The sequence below is a fragment of the Monodelphis domestica genome, chromosome 6 (assembly GCF_027887165.1).
Source record: "Monodelphis domestica isolate mMonDom1 chromosome 6, mMonDom1.pri, whole genome shotgun sequence".
Taxonomy (NCBI): Eukaryota; Metazoa; Chordata; class Mammalia; order Didelphimorphia; family Didelphidae; genus Monodelphis; species Monodelphis domestica.
In genome coordinates, this window is record NC_077232.1 from 28,610,746 (window position 1) to 28,624,453 (window position 13,708).

At 67.5% G+C, this 13,708-nt stretch overlaps 3 protein-coding genes across 7 annotated transcripts in view; 2 read left to right on the forward strand and 1 right to left on the reverse strand.

Moving 5' to 3' along the window:
• AMBRA1 (autophagy and beclin 1 regulator 1) overlaps positions 1 to 2,712 on the forward strand; it is a 180,858-nt gene extending 178,146 nt beyond the window's left edge. For all 5 annotated transcript variants that reach the window (XM_056801858.1, XM_056801859.1, XM_056801860.1 and 2 more), the window contains one exon: positions 1,516 to 2,712. In XM_056801858.1, coding sequence (XP_056657836.1) covers positions 1,516 to 1,940 — 425 coding nt within the window. In that variant the 3' untranslated portion in view covers positions 1,941 to 2,712. The remainder of the gene's footprint in view (positions 1 to 1,515) is intronic.
• Positions 2,713 to 3,840: 1,128 nt separating this feature from the next.
• Positions 3,841 to 12,286, forward strand: CHRM4 (cholinergic receptor muscarinic 4). Its single transcript, XM_007497382.3, has 2 exons — positions 3,841 to 4,091; positions 9,861 to 12,286. The coding sequence occupies exon 2, from the start codon at positions 9,872 to 9,874 to the stop codon at positions 11,318 to 11,320; it is 1,449 nt and encodes a 482-aa protein (XP_007497444.2). The 5' UTR covers positions 3,841 to 4,091; positions 9,861 to 9,871; the 3' UTR covers positions 11,321 to 12,286.
• Positions 12,272 to 13,558, reverse strand: MDK (midkine). Its single transcript, XM_056801880.1, has 5 exons — positions 13,374 to 13,558; positions 13,061 to 13,140; positions 12,818 to 12,979; positions 12,580 to 12,741; positions 12,272 to 12,495 (listed from the first exon to the last, which is right to left on the reverse strand). The coding sequence occupies exons 2-5, from the start codon at positions 13,137 to 13,139 to the stop codon at positions 12,470 to 12,472; spliced, it is 429 nt and encodes a 142-aa protein (XP_056657858.1). The 5' UTR covers position 13,140; positions 13,374 to 13,558; the 3' UTR covers positions 12,272 to 12,469.
• Positions 13,559 to 13,708: the final 150 nt, after the last annotated feature.

Sequence of the window (13,708 nt, forward strand, 5' to 3'; positions counted from 1 at the left end):
GTGAGGTCTTGGCCAAAACCATCTTGCAGGGCGCTGGGGGACGGGGCTGGCCTGGCTGCCTCCCCATACAGAGTGGCCTAGAGTTTGCTGAGAAAACCTGGAGCGGACGCCCAATCGCCACTCCGTTTCTCCCAGAGTGCTCCGGGGCTTCTCTGGGCTCACAGACGTCAGTCTTGCCGTCTGCCAAGTTCCACATCCCTTCCCTGGGCCAGCAGAGCCAGGGTAGCCCTCGAGGCCTGGGAGGGATGGTGGACAGGGCCGAGCCGGCCCCGGCCCACGTGAGCCAGCCATGGTTCTCCCGGGGGGAGCACTGGAGGGCCCCCGCATCAGCCCCGGCAGCGCTCCTATGCCTGGAAACAGGCAGCCACAAGCCACAGAGCTCGGCGTCCCAAGCCCCGGCGCCTGTGGGCCTCGGGCCAGCCCAGCACGTGCCCTGGGACAGTGCTGGGGAGAGTTTGATGACAGAGTTCTTGGGGGGCAGCAGGCCTCTCCCTTTGGGGGACGGTGTGGGCTGGCAGGGCATGCCATTAGCCAAGGGGCACCCCCGGGGAGGCCCATTCGTGCTCCCATTTCAGCACCAGCCTGCTGGACAGACCCCCAAGAAGGCCTCCCCATCCCAGCCCAGTGGAGAGTGTCCGGGGAGGCTCGAGCTACTGCAGCATTAGTGAGGCCTCTGAAAGGACCGTGCAGGCTGCCCTGGAAACGCGTCTAACAGGGCCGAGCAGGAGAGGGCCCTGGGCCGGGAGGGACTCGTGGCAGCTCGTCAGAAAGAGTTGTCAGCAGAGGAAAGAAGAGCAGGCCAGGGAACAGCCGCAGACACGAGGCCTCCGAGTCCAGCCAGCCCAGAAGCCCAGAAACCTTAGCCCGTCCCCACTGGGAGGGAGAGGAAGCGAAGGCCAAGGCCCAGCGTCGGGCCGGGAGGAAGGGCCTCCGGTCAGTGGCCGACCTCGCCATCTGCTGAAGAGCGTCGGGGGCCAGGGCTGGGGCCAGGGCCGGGCAGGGGCGGCTCCTTGTACGTTCGACCACCTCAGGATAAGCAAAAGGCAGAAACTCCAAAGCAGCTGGTTCTGCAGCGCCTCGGCCTGCCCAGGATGAGGGCCGGGAGGCCAGAACCTCTTGGCTTGGGGCGGGCAGGTGGGACCAATCCCAGACCGACCCCCACCGTGACTGACTGACTGACGTCCCCAGGAACGGCCGTGGCACTCGACAGGCCCCGCGTGGAGTCCATTAGGCACCCACGAGCCTTGGGGAGTCGCGAGGCATCTTCCCCAGGGCCTGAGCCCCGGCCTGGCCGCTGTGCTCGGGAGGGTGATGGGGATATCTGAGGGGAGCCCGCCAGCCCTGCCCAGCGCATCGCTTTCCCCTGGCGAGGCCTCAGATGTGGGTGCTCCGTGAGGACTTCCGGAGATTGAGGAAAGCCGGGGCGGCCCTAGTTCTGGCCGCGCACACAGCCGGCTGTGGGGTCTGCAGCGTCCCCGTCTTTCCTGACTCCCTCCTTTGCTCTTGTGCTTTCAGGCGAGGGCCCGGAGTTCGGGCCGGGCGGCGAGGACGCGCTCACCAGGATCCAGAGGCTGATGGCCGAGGGCGGCATGACGGCGGTGGTGCAGCGGGAGCAGAGCACCACCATGGCCTCCATGGGCGGATTTGGCAACAACATCATCGTGAGCCACCGCATCCACCGGAGCTCCCAAACGGGCGCCGAGCCGGGGCCGGCCGACGGCTCGGCTCCCCGGCCCTCCACGTCGCGGGGGCCGGCCCCGGAGCCCGAGGGCCTCTCCGAGCCGGGCTCGCTGGCAGAGCGGGGCCTGAGCCACCGGACAGCCCCCGGCAGGCCGGCCTCCCCGAGCACTGTGGGACCAATCTCATACAGTGACCTAACCAACAACAACCATCTTTCTGACAGCACCGGGTGCCCCGACGGAGAGCCGAGGGACAGGTAGAGGGCGCTGTGCCCGCCCGCCAGCCCGTCCTGCTGAGCAGAGCCGACCTCAGAGCTGACTAGGAACTGTGCCGTGGAGAAGCTGCTGGCCATAAGGGGGCAGACGGGCTACCAGGGAGGAGGCACCCGAGCGACCCGATGGCCCTCCAGAGTCCGGGGGCCCCCCCACCCCCCCAGCCCATCCCTCGGAGGCACCGAGGCCCGATGCATGGAGCGGGCCTCGGGGACCCGGGACGGGTTTCCCTGCCGCGAGGCCTCGAGCACTTATCGTCTTCCAGCTCCGGGGAGAGCCTGGCGGGAGAGCGCTGCATCCTCCGGGCAGGGCAGCCGGGATGGAGGAGGGTGCCAGCCCCCCGCCGCGCCGCCACGTCCACACCTGACCGGCCCCTCGACCATCTTCTCCGGAGGGGCGTCAAAGCGAGGCCCGAGGCCTGCCCCGGTGGGGGGAGCGCGGGGCCGCCGGGCCGTGGCGTGTCAGTATTAGGACCCTGGGCATCTGCCTGGCCTCCGGCTGGGCGAGGGGTGCAGCTCCGGGTCAGAGGGGGACGTAGCCGTCTGTCGCGTCAGGTGTTGCATGTGAAATCTTGAACTGTACATGTAGTTTCTAGTGGAGAAATCAAGGCTCTGATGATTTTGTTTTTAGTATCCAAGATGTGATTTCCTTTCTGTTTGTAACTCATCCTAGAGACATTCTGGTGGGAGGAGAGGGGGATGGTCTGACCGCTACGAGGGAAACACCAAAGATCAATGTCATTAAACTGATGGCTACCCTTCGCCTCCTGGCCTCCTTCCTCGGCGCCGTGGCCCAAGGGCTTCCTGGGGCCCCCTCCGGCCCCCTTTGGACCCAGGACCTCCCGGCTCCGGCCTGCTTAGAATTCCGTGTGAGGGAAGCCGATGCCCACGGTGGTGCCCCCCAGCTCCTAATGCAGCCCAGGAGCCCCAAGCAGGGGAGCCAGATCCTGGAAGCCAGGGAGGGCCCAGCCCTCCCCCAAAACTGGGGCCTACACTGGCCACCGGGCAGCCTCCCTTCCAGGTCCTGCAGCTTGTAGCAGGCCGGAGCGGCCCCCCACCCCGAGGTCCTTCCACCCCCTCAGGAGCCCTCGAGTCCGCTTCTCCGCCCCCCCTGCCCCGCTCCTGACACTCGACTTCCGGTCCTCGGGCGCCCTGGCTGCCCTCATCCCCTGGTAGCCGGGCTGGGGAGGGGCAGGGCCTGGCAGCTTTGTCTGCCGAAGATCCCCGAGGGAGGGCGGGGGCTGGGCGGGGTTTCGGCTGTGCCACGGAAAGAACAAGCCCCTTTAGAGCATCCCTGGAGAGCTCCGCCAGGCTGGGGGAGGGGGTGCGCGAGGTGGCAGCCCCTGATGCCAGGAAGCTCTTGAGCCAGACCCTTCCCCACCGGCCGAGGCGGGGCAGACACCCCGGGCAGGTGGAGCGGGATCCTCGCGCCGGCCGGGAAGCTCAGCAGCCAGCGCGCCCCGACGCCATCCTAAGTGCCCTTGGGCTAAGCTGCCCCGCCCGCGGGCGCCCCGCGGCTGCTCCATTCGCCCTGAGGGGTCGGAGCCCCTCCCGCCTTGGCCGGGATGCCAGGGCGCCCCAACAAGTTCTCGGCCTGCTAACTTCTGGGCTCATTCGACGACCCCTGCACGGGGGGAGGGAAGCGGCGCGGGCCGGGCGGCCCGTGAGCCCTGGGCACCGCCGGGCAGCAGCTCGAGGCAGGCACGTGGTGCTCTCTCCCGGGGCGGTGTCCCCCGCACGCACGCACGCACGCACGCACGCCGCCCGGGGACCTCGGCGGGACCGCGTCCCGAAGCGCAGCTGCTGCCGCCCCGCGGAGGGGAGCGCACGGAGCGGCTCGGGGCTGCGCGGAGGGAGGTGCGGCGAGGCGCGGCGCGGCGAGCGGGGCCGGCAGCCCGCGGGGTGCCCCGCGGTGATTGGCTGCCGCTTCGTGACATCACGAGGCTCGGGGAAAAGTGCGAGGGGGAGAGCGAGTCGGAGCCACAGCCGCCGGGAGCTGCGGTCGGAGCAGGGGCCGTCCCCTCCGCAGCCCGGCTCGGCCCCAGCGCGCTCCCCGCGTCAGGCACCCCTGCCTGCCCCGTCCGCCCCCGTCCGTCCCGTCTAGTCCGCCCTGCCCGGGCCGCCGGAGCAGCGCAGCCGGGTGAGTGCTGGGGGAGAGGGCGCGGGGACTAGCAGCCCGGCGCACAGCTGGAGCCTAGGGGGAGCCCCAGGGCCGGGGGCGGAGGCTCGGGAAGCAGAGACCCCCGGAGAGAGGAGACATGGGCGTCGGGGAGCGCACAGCCTAGGAGCGGCCCCGACAGGCGGCCACCCCCCAACTTCGTCCGACCCTGGCCGGGGGGGCTCCCGCTGCCTCGGACAGCGCCGCCCCCCCTCTGTGCGCCCCGCTCAAGCGAGCCCCACGCCTGAGCCTTCCTCCGGGAACCCGCCTCGTGGGTGGCCGTGCGCGTCCTCCCAGCCATGGTCGGGGGCGCACCCCGGCTCTCCTCAAGGACCCCCCCCCCCCCGGGCTATCCTGAAGGCACACGGACCGCTCCATCCATCCTGGGGCCTCCCCAAGCCGCAGTCCTGGGAGGGAAGGAAGGAGGGAGGGCGGGAGGAAGCTGGGGAGGACCAGCACCCAAAGGATCCTTGGATCCGTGCATCTCCAGCCCCGGCGGAACCGTCTCCATGGCGTCATCACAGCGGGTGACCTCAGGGGCTCACCGGGGCACCCAAGGGGGCCCGGGCGGAGACAGACCCCCACAGGCCACGGGCAAGGCTCCCCCCTAGGAGACGGGGAACGTCGGGGGCTTCATCTCCCCAGCCGGCCCCGGGAGCCCCATAGGCAGGAGGAGCCCCGAAGGGCAGCTCCTGCGGCCACCGTGTTCCCGAGCCAGGAACTGCCCACCAGGTCCAGCCTGGGCGGCCCCTCGCGGGCTCCCTCCGCCGCCAGCCCGAGCCGCTCCCCAGCGCTGCCCCCGGCTGGCCCCTCTGAAGTGCCCCAGGTGGCCCCCCGCTTCCCCGGACACATTTCAAACCGATTTTGCCAGTGCTGGACTTGGGACAGGAGGGAGAGCGCGTGGCTTGGCAGGGCTGGCCGGCCCCCTCCCCGCCTTAGGTTGCCTTCCTCCTCCTCCTCCTCCTCCTCCTCCTCACCCCCCCCCCCCCCAGGCTGGCATTTGCAGGGCCCGAGCCTGTCCAAATCCATACGGCGCTGGCCGCGCGCCCGTCTACATATGCCCATTTACACGCATGCACGGGGTCCGTCCACACTCAGAATGTGAGTGGGAGAGTCCCCAGGCAGAAAATACGCAGGCTGGTTGCCGTCAGCTCCCTCCCTCCCTCGCTCCCTCCCTCCCTTCCTTCCCACCCAGGCCCTTGCCTCGGCTCCCCCTCCCAGCCGGCTAAAATCCGACCTCCGCACGATGCCTCTCTCCGGCCAGCTGGCCGTCCTGTCGGGACCCCGAGCAGCCCCGGGATCCCCTCTGCGCCCCTCTCCCCGGGAGGGCGAGGAGCCGGCCGCGCTGTCCCCAGGGGCCAGGCCCCTTCCCGGCCCCTCTCCCGCCCCCTCCCCAATTCCTTTCCCTCTTTTCCTCGGCGGCCCCCTCCGCAGGGACGGTGGTGTTCGGCGCCTGGTAGGCCCAACAGCACCATCTAGTGGCCATCGTGATCCCTCGTCCTCATTCCTACCTGCCCAGGACCCAGGGGAAGCCCCTGCCCATTCCTCGGCCCCTGCCGCGGGCACGGGCCTGGCACGGCCCCGCCTCCCTCCCCTCGTGCCACGGAGGCCCTGGAGCCCCGGAGGGCAAAGGCCGGCGCCACTGCCGGGCGCCAGCTGCCCCCTCCAGTCGTCCCGCGACCCCTGCCAGCCGGGCGCCCCTCTTTGAGCAGGGCCGGCCCTTCCTCCGAGGGAGGCCCAAAGCCCGCCTCCTGGCCGGGGTGACCTTGAGCCGGTCACTCCCGCCTGCCTCAGTTTCCTCAGCTGCAGCCGCCCGGCGGCCCTTCTTAGGGCCTCTCTGAGGGCTCGGGCTGAGCCTGGGCCGGTCCCTGCGCTCTTCGGCCTCGGAACAGATACTGCCCAGGCCCGGCTTGAACCGAAAAGGGCTTCCTGTGTGCCGGGCCCTCCGGGAAGGGGGTCCCCCTCCAGGCCTTGAGTCGGCCTCCCCCACACACACTTTGTGCCTTCGTTTCCCCATTTGTAAAATTCCCTGGACTGATTGGATGGATGCAGACGAGGGCCTGGGCGCCCCTTTGAGGCTTTCCGGAGGCGGAAATGACCTGTCCAGGGTCTCCGGGCCGGCCCCCAGAGGTAAGTACACAGGCGAGGAAACCGAGGAGCTGCCTGCAAGGGTCCGAGGGCACCTGGAGCCGGAGCCGCCCCTTCTGGGGGCCCGGCAGGTGCTGAGGGGCGCCCTGGCGGGGGAGATGGCGGAGGAACGTAGTCCCGAGCCTGGCACCCGAGGGGGCATCGCTGCCCGCACGGAGCAGCTCCAGGCGGGGGACCCCAAACGAGGCCCAGCTGAACCCCTAAAACCAGAGCACCGAGACTGCCCTGGCTGGGAGGAAACAGGACGGAGGACATCCGAGCTAGGAGGGTTCTCAGGGCCCCCCCCCTCCCCGGCATCTTCATTTTACAGATGAGGAAACTGAGGTCTGCAGGGGAAGGCGGGGATGGCCCGCTTCCCCAGCGAGCCCAGATCAGGGCTCTCTTTGGCCCGGAGCAGCTTCCAGGAGGCGTGAAGCAAGGCCCCGGCGGGCCTGGCCGGTCCTCGTTTCCCTGCGGCTGGATGGGAATGGCGGGGCAGAGAAGCTGGGGGGCCACTCCCGGCCTCCCCTCCCTGCTCTCCCCGCATGCCTCAGGGCAAATTCAGACCCTGGTCTGGGAGAGTCCCCGGGGCGGCCGCCCATGGGGGACCTTCGGGGCAGCTGGCGTCTCCCAGAGTTCCCCGGCCGGGATGCTGGGGGGAGGCAAGGAACCTTAAAGCCCAGGAGCTCGGGGCGGGAGAGGCCGAGCTTCGGGAGACCCAGGGGGAGAGCCCGAAGGCCTCGTCTCCCACCTTCGTTTTACAGATGAGGAAAACTGAGGCTGGGAGAAGTCGCCCCAAGTCAGCCAGGGAGCTCGTGGCAGAACTGGGCCCGGAGCCCGGCCCTCCCGCCTTCCAGCCCTCCCTCCATCTGGGTGTGGAAGCTTTTGTGGAAGGCTCTGCCGGAGGAGGAGGAGGAGGCTCTAAGCAGCTGTGCCCTCTGTCGCAGCCGCGTCTGGGTTAAGAATAGGCTATGGCAGGGATGCTTACGCGTGTAGAGGCGGCCGGGGCCTGCGGTGCGAGTGCGTCTGGGCGTGTGCATTGCTCTGTGTGTGTGTGTGTGACAGCGGCCACGTCTGAGGGTGTGAGTGTGTGTGTGTGTCAGGGCATGTGTGTGACAGTGACCACATTGGAGGGCGTGTCAGGGTGTGTGTGTGTATGTGTGTGTGAGACAGCGGCCACGTCTGAGGGTGTGAGTGTGTGTGTCAGGGCATGTGTGTGACAGTGACCACATTGGAGGGCGTGTCAGGGTGTGTGTGTGTATGTGTGTGTGAGACAGCGGCCACGTCTGAGGGTGTGAGTGTGTGTGTCAGGGCATGTGTGTGACAGTGACCACATTGGAGGGCGTGTGTCAGGGTGTGTGTGTGTGTGTGTGTGTGTGTGTGTGAGACAGCGGCCACGTCTGAGGGTGTGAGTGTGTGTGTCAGGGCATGTGTGTGACAGTGACCACATTGGAGAGCGTGTGTCAGGGGGTGTCTGTGTGTGTGTGTGTGACAGCGGCCACGTCTGAGGGTGTGAGTGTGTGTCAGGGCATGTGTGTGACAGTGACCACATTGGAGAGCGTGTGTCAGGGTGTGTGTGTGTGTGTGTGTGTGTGTGAGACAGCGGCCATGTCTGAGGGTGTGAGTGTGTGTGTCAGGGCATGTGTGTGACAGTGACCACATTGGAGGGCATGTCAGTGTGTGTGTGTGTGTATGTGTGTGTCTGTGTCTGAGACAGCGGCCACATCAGAGGGTGTGTCTCTGTATGTTTCCATATATGTTTCTGTGTGTGTGACAGTGTGTGTCGGGGGGTGTCTGTGTGTGTGTGTGTGTGTGTGTGACAGCAGCCACGTCCAAGGGTGTGAGTGTGTGTGTCAGGGCATGTGTGTGACAGTGACCACATTGGAGGGTGTGTGTCAGGGGGTGTCTGTGTGTGTGTATGAGTGACAGCAGCCACGTCAGAGGGTGTGTCTCCGTATGTTTCCATATATGTTTCTGTGTGTGTGTGACACTGGCCACATCCAAGGGTGTGTCTCTGTTTCCATATGTTTCTCTGTGTGTGTGAGTGAGTGACAGTGGCCATGTTGGAGGGTGTGAATGTTAGGGTGTGTCTGTGTGTGTATTTCTCTCTGTGTATGTGACAGTTACCATGTCAGAGGGTGTGTATCAGGGCATGTCTCTGTGTATGTTTCCGTGTGTGTGTGAGTGACAGTGGCCACGTTGGAGCGTGTGCGTGTCAGGGTGTGTCTGTGTATATTTCTCTGAATATGTTTCTGTATATGTGAACGATAGTGGCTATGTCAGAGGGTGTGCGTGTCAGGGTGTGTCTGTGTATATTTCTCTGAATATGTTTCTGTATATGTGAATGATAGTGGCTATGTCAGAGGGTGTGAGTGTCAGGGTGTGTCTCTCTGTGTGTTTCCATGTATATTTCTGTGTGTCTGTGAGTGACAGCAGCCATGTTGGAGGGTGTAAGTGTCAGGGTGTGTCTGTGTGTATATTTCTGTGTACGTTTCTGTGTATGTGAATAACAGCGGCCACGTCAGAGGGTGTGAGTGTGTGTGTGTGTAGTTCTCTATGTATGTTTCCGTGTGTGTGTGTGTGTGTGTGTGTGTGTGTGTGTGTGTGATAGCCGCCACGTTGGAGGATGTCGGGGTGGGTTGCCTCGAGCCTGCACGCCCGTGCCAGGTGTGGGCCTGGGCTGCTGCTGAGAGGGCCCAGGGCTGCCTGCCGGGGGAGGGTGTGATTTTTGCATTGGGGTCCCTTCTGTCAACACAGCCTCAGCAGGAGGGCGGGGGAGTGGGCGGCCAGCAGCTCCAGGGAGCCCGTGACCCCCAGGGAGGTGCCCAGATGGCATCGGAGAGGAGCTGGAGGGAGAGCCTGGCGCGGCATTGACAAGGGGGGAAGGACTCTGCCTCCGTGGTCTGGGCTCTGGGCTGACACTCAAGGCCCTTTCCCACTTCTTCACCCTTCTCTGCCCAGTGCCCGTAGGCCTGAGGGTCAAGACGTTGGCACTGGTCGGTGATCTCTGGCCCAGCCTAGGGAGGAAGCTGCCTCTGGAGGCCAGCAGGACCCTTGAGGACCTTCTCACCGAGGAGGCCGCTGAGGCTTAGGGTGGGAAGGGAAGGCGCCGGCCCCCAGGACGCGACCTCCGTTTCCTTCCCTGTAAAACAAAGGTGTTGGCCTGGTGGCCCTGCAGTCCAGCTCCTTTGAGCCTGTGACAGCCGTGAGCGTCCTTAAGGCTTCCCCCCTTGGGCTCTGCTGCTGACGCTGCAGGCCAGGCCTGCCCCAGGGAGGGGTCCCCAAGCCTCTGGGCAGCTCCCCGGGTCTCCTTTCCCGGCTCCCGGCAGCCCTCCCTGGGCCCTTCCCTGCTCTTCCTGACCCCCGAGGCCTGCTCTGACGCGCCTCCCCAGGGTCCCCCGGCTAGGAAGCGTCGGAGGCTGGCTTGGAAGCCCTCCACTCTGGGCTCGGTGCTCCTGTGGGCGCGTCTCCTTCCCGTCTCCCTGCGAGGCCCTCCTGGGTTCCAACGGGCCGGGGAGGCGGCCGAGCACTGCGGACAGCCTCTGCCGGCTCCCAGCGTCGGGCCTGGCGGAGACCCCCTCCCTTCCCCGGGCCCCCCCCAACCCCCCTTCTCTGTCTCCTCAGACGCCCCCGAGATGGCCAACTTCACGCCGGTCAACAGCAGCTACGGCAACCAGTCCGGCCAGTCGGTGCGGGCGCTGCCGGCGTCCCCCAACCGCTACGAGACGGTGGAGATGGTGTTCATCGCCACGGTGACGGGCTCGCTGAGCCTGGTGACCGTCGTGGGCAACATCCTGGTCATGCTGTCCATCAAGGTGAACCGGCAGCTGCAGACGGTCAACAACTACTTCCTGTTCAGCCTGGCCTGCGCCGACCTCATCATCGGCGCCTTCTCCATGAACCTGTACACGGTGTACATCATCAAGGGCTACTGGCCGCTCGGGGCCGTGGTCTGCGACCTGTGGCTGGCGCTGGACTACGTGGTCAGCAACGCCTCCGTCATGAACCTGCTCATCATCAGCTTCGACCGCTACTTCTGCGTGACGAAGCCGCTCACCTACCCGGCCCGGCGCACCACCAAGATGGCGGGCCTCATGATCGCCGCCGCCTGGGTGCTGTCCTTCGTGCTCTGGGCGCCGGCCATCCTCTTCTGGCAGTTCGTCGTCGGCGAGCGGACGGTGCCGGACAACCAGTGCTTCATCCAGTTCCTGTCCAACCCGGCGGTCACCTTCGGCACGGCCATCGCGGCCTTCTACCTGCCCGTGGTCATCATGACGGTGCTCTACATCCACATCTCCCTGGCCAGCCGCAGCCGGGTGCACAAGCACCGCGCCGAGGGGCCCAAGGAGAAGAAGGCCAAGAGCCTGTCCTTCCTCAGGAGCCCCCTCATGAAGCCCGGCGGCCCCAAGCCGGGCCGGACGCCGGGGGAGGCGGCCAAGGACGAGGTGCGCAACGGGAGGCTGGAGGAGGCGCCGCCGCCCGTGCTGCTGCCCCCCCGGCCCCCCGAGGACAAGGACACGTCCAACGACTCCAGCTCGGCCAGCGTCACCCAGAACACCAGGGAGAGGCCCCTGACCGAGGGCTCGACGGCCGAGACCGGCTGCAGCCCGTCCACCCCGCTGCCCCCGCGCCCGCGAGCCCTCAACCCGGCCTCCAAGTGGTCCAAGATCCAGATCGTGACCAAGCAGACGGGGAACGAGTGCGTGACGGCCATCGAGATCGTCCCCGCCACGCCGGCCGGCCTGCGCCCCGCCGCCAACGTGGCCCGCAAGTTCGCCAGCATCGCCCGCAACCAGGTGAGGAAGAAGCGGCAGATGGCGGCCCGGGAGAGGAAGGTGACGCGGACCATCTTCGCCATCTTGCTGGCCTTCATCGTGACGTGGACGCCCTACAACGTCATGGTGCTGGTCAACACCTTCTGCCAGAGCTGCGTCCCCGACACCGTGTGGTCCATCGGCTACTGGCTCTGCTACGTCAACAGCACCATCAACCCGGCCTGCTACGCGCTCTGCAACGCCACCTTCAAGAAGACCTTCAAGCACCTGCTGTTGTGCCAGTACAGAAACATCGGCACGGCCAGGTAAGCGCCGGCCCCGTGTGGGGCGCCACCGAGGGGCGCAGAGCCGGGACTGGCCGCGGCACCCTCTGCCCGGGCCTCCACCGTGGCGCCCTGGCAGGGGCCCAGAGCCCCCAAAGTGAGGATGGATGTCCGGGCGGCACGGTCCTCGCCTGGGCTCTGGAGATGCCCTGGCGCAGTGAAGCCAAGGGGTCTGGCCGGCATCTGATGCCCCGATGGAAGCCTGGGCTGGCCGGGTGAAGAGGGCCAGACGCCCATCCTGGGGACTGGAGGGGCTGGCCGGGGAGGCAGCTGCAGGAGGGGAGGCTCTGGTTTGAATCCCAGCCACAAGGACCGCTCGGTGGGCAGGGCACAAGGAGGCATGGAGCGGGCAGGAGGACACTTGGCTTCTTGGGGGTTGGGGTAGGGAGGTGGAGAGTCCTGAAGAGGGGGAGGAGCCCCGCCCCCTCCCCCCCCCTGTAAATGGCACTGCTCACCCTTAACCCACCTGCATGCCCCACCTCCGGGACTCCTCCCCATTCCTCCCCTTTGTAGCCGCCCTGCGGGACCTCTAGTGGGTTCTGGACTGGATCCCATCCCGGGGCCGCCTCCTTGCCCAGCTCTCCCCGCCCCCCACAGGCTTGGCACAGCCACCCAGGGAGGCTTCCCGCCTTGGCCCGAGATGCCGATGCCAGACTACGGTGGGCCTGCAGGGAGGGCCCCCAGGGTGGCCCCGGCCTCCCTGAGCCTCAGTTTCTCTGTCTGCTGGGCCCCTCCGGGGCGTGCCCAGGGAGTACCTGGGGAAGGGCGGCGCCTCCCCAAGCCGGGCGGGCTTGTGAAAAGCAGCTTTTCCCATTGGCTGGCTGGGAGCCGGCCGCGGCGGCCCCGGTTTCTGGCTCTTCCTCCCGGCCCTTCCTCCCCCCTCCCCAAACTGCCGCTACACTAGCGAAGGAGCTTTTCTACATTAAAAACAAAAGGCTTTTATTGGAAAAAAGGCTTTATTTATTTGTCTTTTAGTTCAGGTAATGGCTCGAACCTGCGGGAGGGGCGGCGGGCGGGCAGAGCAAGGCACCTGGTGTGGAGGAAGGACGTGGGGGGCGGGGAGGAGGCGGGGGAGCCCCCCCCATCCCCGGGCGCCCCTCGGCGAGCGGCAGGGCGGCGGCGGCGGCGTCCAGGGCTAGTCCTTCCCCTTCCCTTTCTTGGCTGTGGAACAGAAGCGGGGCTCGCTTAGCGGGGAGAAGGGGGGCCCCGCCCGCCTCCCCGCCCCCTCCCCGGGGGGGCAGTGACCTCTGATCTTGGCCTTGGCCTTGAGGGCGCAGGGCTTGGTCACCCGGATGGCCTCCTGGCACTGGGCGTTGTAGAGCGCCTTCTTCAGGGTGCCCTGGCGCGTCTTGGTGCCCGTGCTGCCGTCGCAGGCGCCCCAGCTCTCAAACTTGTACTTGCAGTCGGCTAGAGAAGGGCGGAGATGGGTGCGGGCCGGCTCCCCCGCCCCCGCGCCCCGCGCCCCGCGCCCGGCCCCGCTTACCTCCGAACTCCTTCTTCCAGTTGCAGGGGACCTTACACTTGAGGCGGCGGCTCTCGCCCCCGCAGCTGCCCTCGCGGAAGCCGATGCCGCAGTCCTTGCTGCTGGGGGTGCAGGGCCCCCAGTTCCAGTCCTCGCACTCGGAGCTGCCCTTCTTCCCCTTGTCTGCGGAGAGCGCGGCTCTCAGCTCCGGGGCGCGCGCCCCCCCCCCCCGCGGACCCCTCCCCCTCCTCGCCCCCCCCTCACCTTTCTTGTTCTTGGCGGCCTCGGAGGGGAGGGCCAGGAGGGCCATGAGGGCGAGCACAAGGAAGTTTCGGAGCTGCATCCTGGGGGGGCGGGGCGGGGGTCAGCGCGCGATGGCACTCGGCCCGACTGCCCCCTATCACGGAGCGCCGCGGGGTGTGTAGGGAAGGGGGTGCCGGAACCCCCACAATGGCCCGAGCCCCAGGCTCCCCCCCCTCCTCGGACCGGGCCCAGCCAAAGATGAGGGGCCTCGTGGGGGCCTCCCGGGCTGCTCTGCCCTGCCCTCCCCGCACCCCTGGGTCCCTGGGTGGCTCACTCGGCCCCGGGCCCGGCTCTTCGCGCGCTCGCTCGTTCGCTCGCTGTTTGCTCTGGGCTCCGCTCCCGCCGCTGCCCGAACCCCTGCCCGTCCCACCGTCCCGGAGACTCGGGCTCCTCCCGCCCGCCCCAGCCCCTTTTGTCTCCAGAACCGGTCTGAGCCGGTCACATGGGCCCCCGCCCCCTCCCCACCGAGGGGAGGGACTCCCGGCCGCCCCGACCCTCCCCGAGGGCCCAGCCCCCGCCTCCACGCCTCTGGGGGCCGGCCGGCCGGAGGACGCCCCCAGACTGCTCTCGGGAACGGGGGGGGGGGGGGGGGGGTAGCGGGGGGCGGGG

What these genes read in the sequence shown, in the direction of transcription:
- MDK (XM_056801880.1), bottom strand. Translation starts at nt 13,139, where the DNA reads ATGCAGCTCCGAAACTTCCTTGTGCTCGCCCTCATGGCCCTCCTGGCC. An exon ending in GGCCGCCAAGAACAAGAAAG is followed by an intron (nt 12,980 to 13,060) that starts GTGAGGGGGGGG and finishes CGCTCTCCGCAG; the next exon opens with ACAAGGGGAAGAAGGGCAGC. An exon ending in GGCCAAGGCCAAGATCAGAG is followed by an intron (nt 12,496 to 12,579) that starts GTCACTGCCCCC and finishes TCTGTTCCACAG; the next exon opens with CCAAGAAAGGGAAGGGGAAG.
- CHRM4 (XM_007497382.3), top strand. Translation starts at nt 9,872, where the DNA reads ATGGCCAACTTCACGCCGGTCAACAGCAGCTACGGCAACCAGTCCGGC.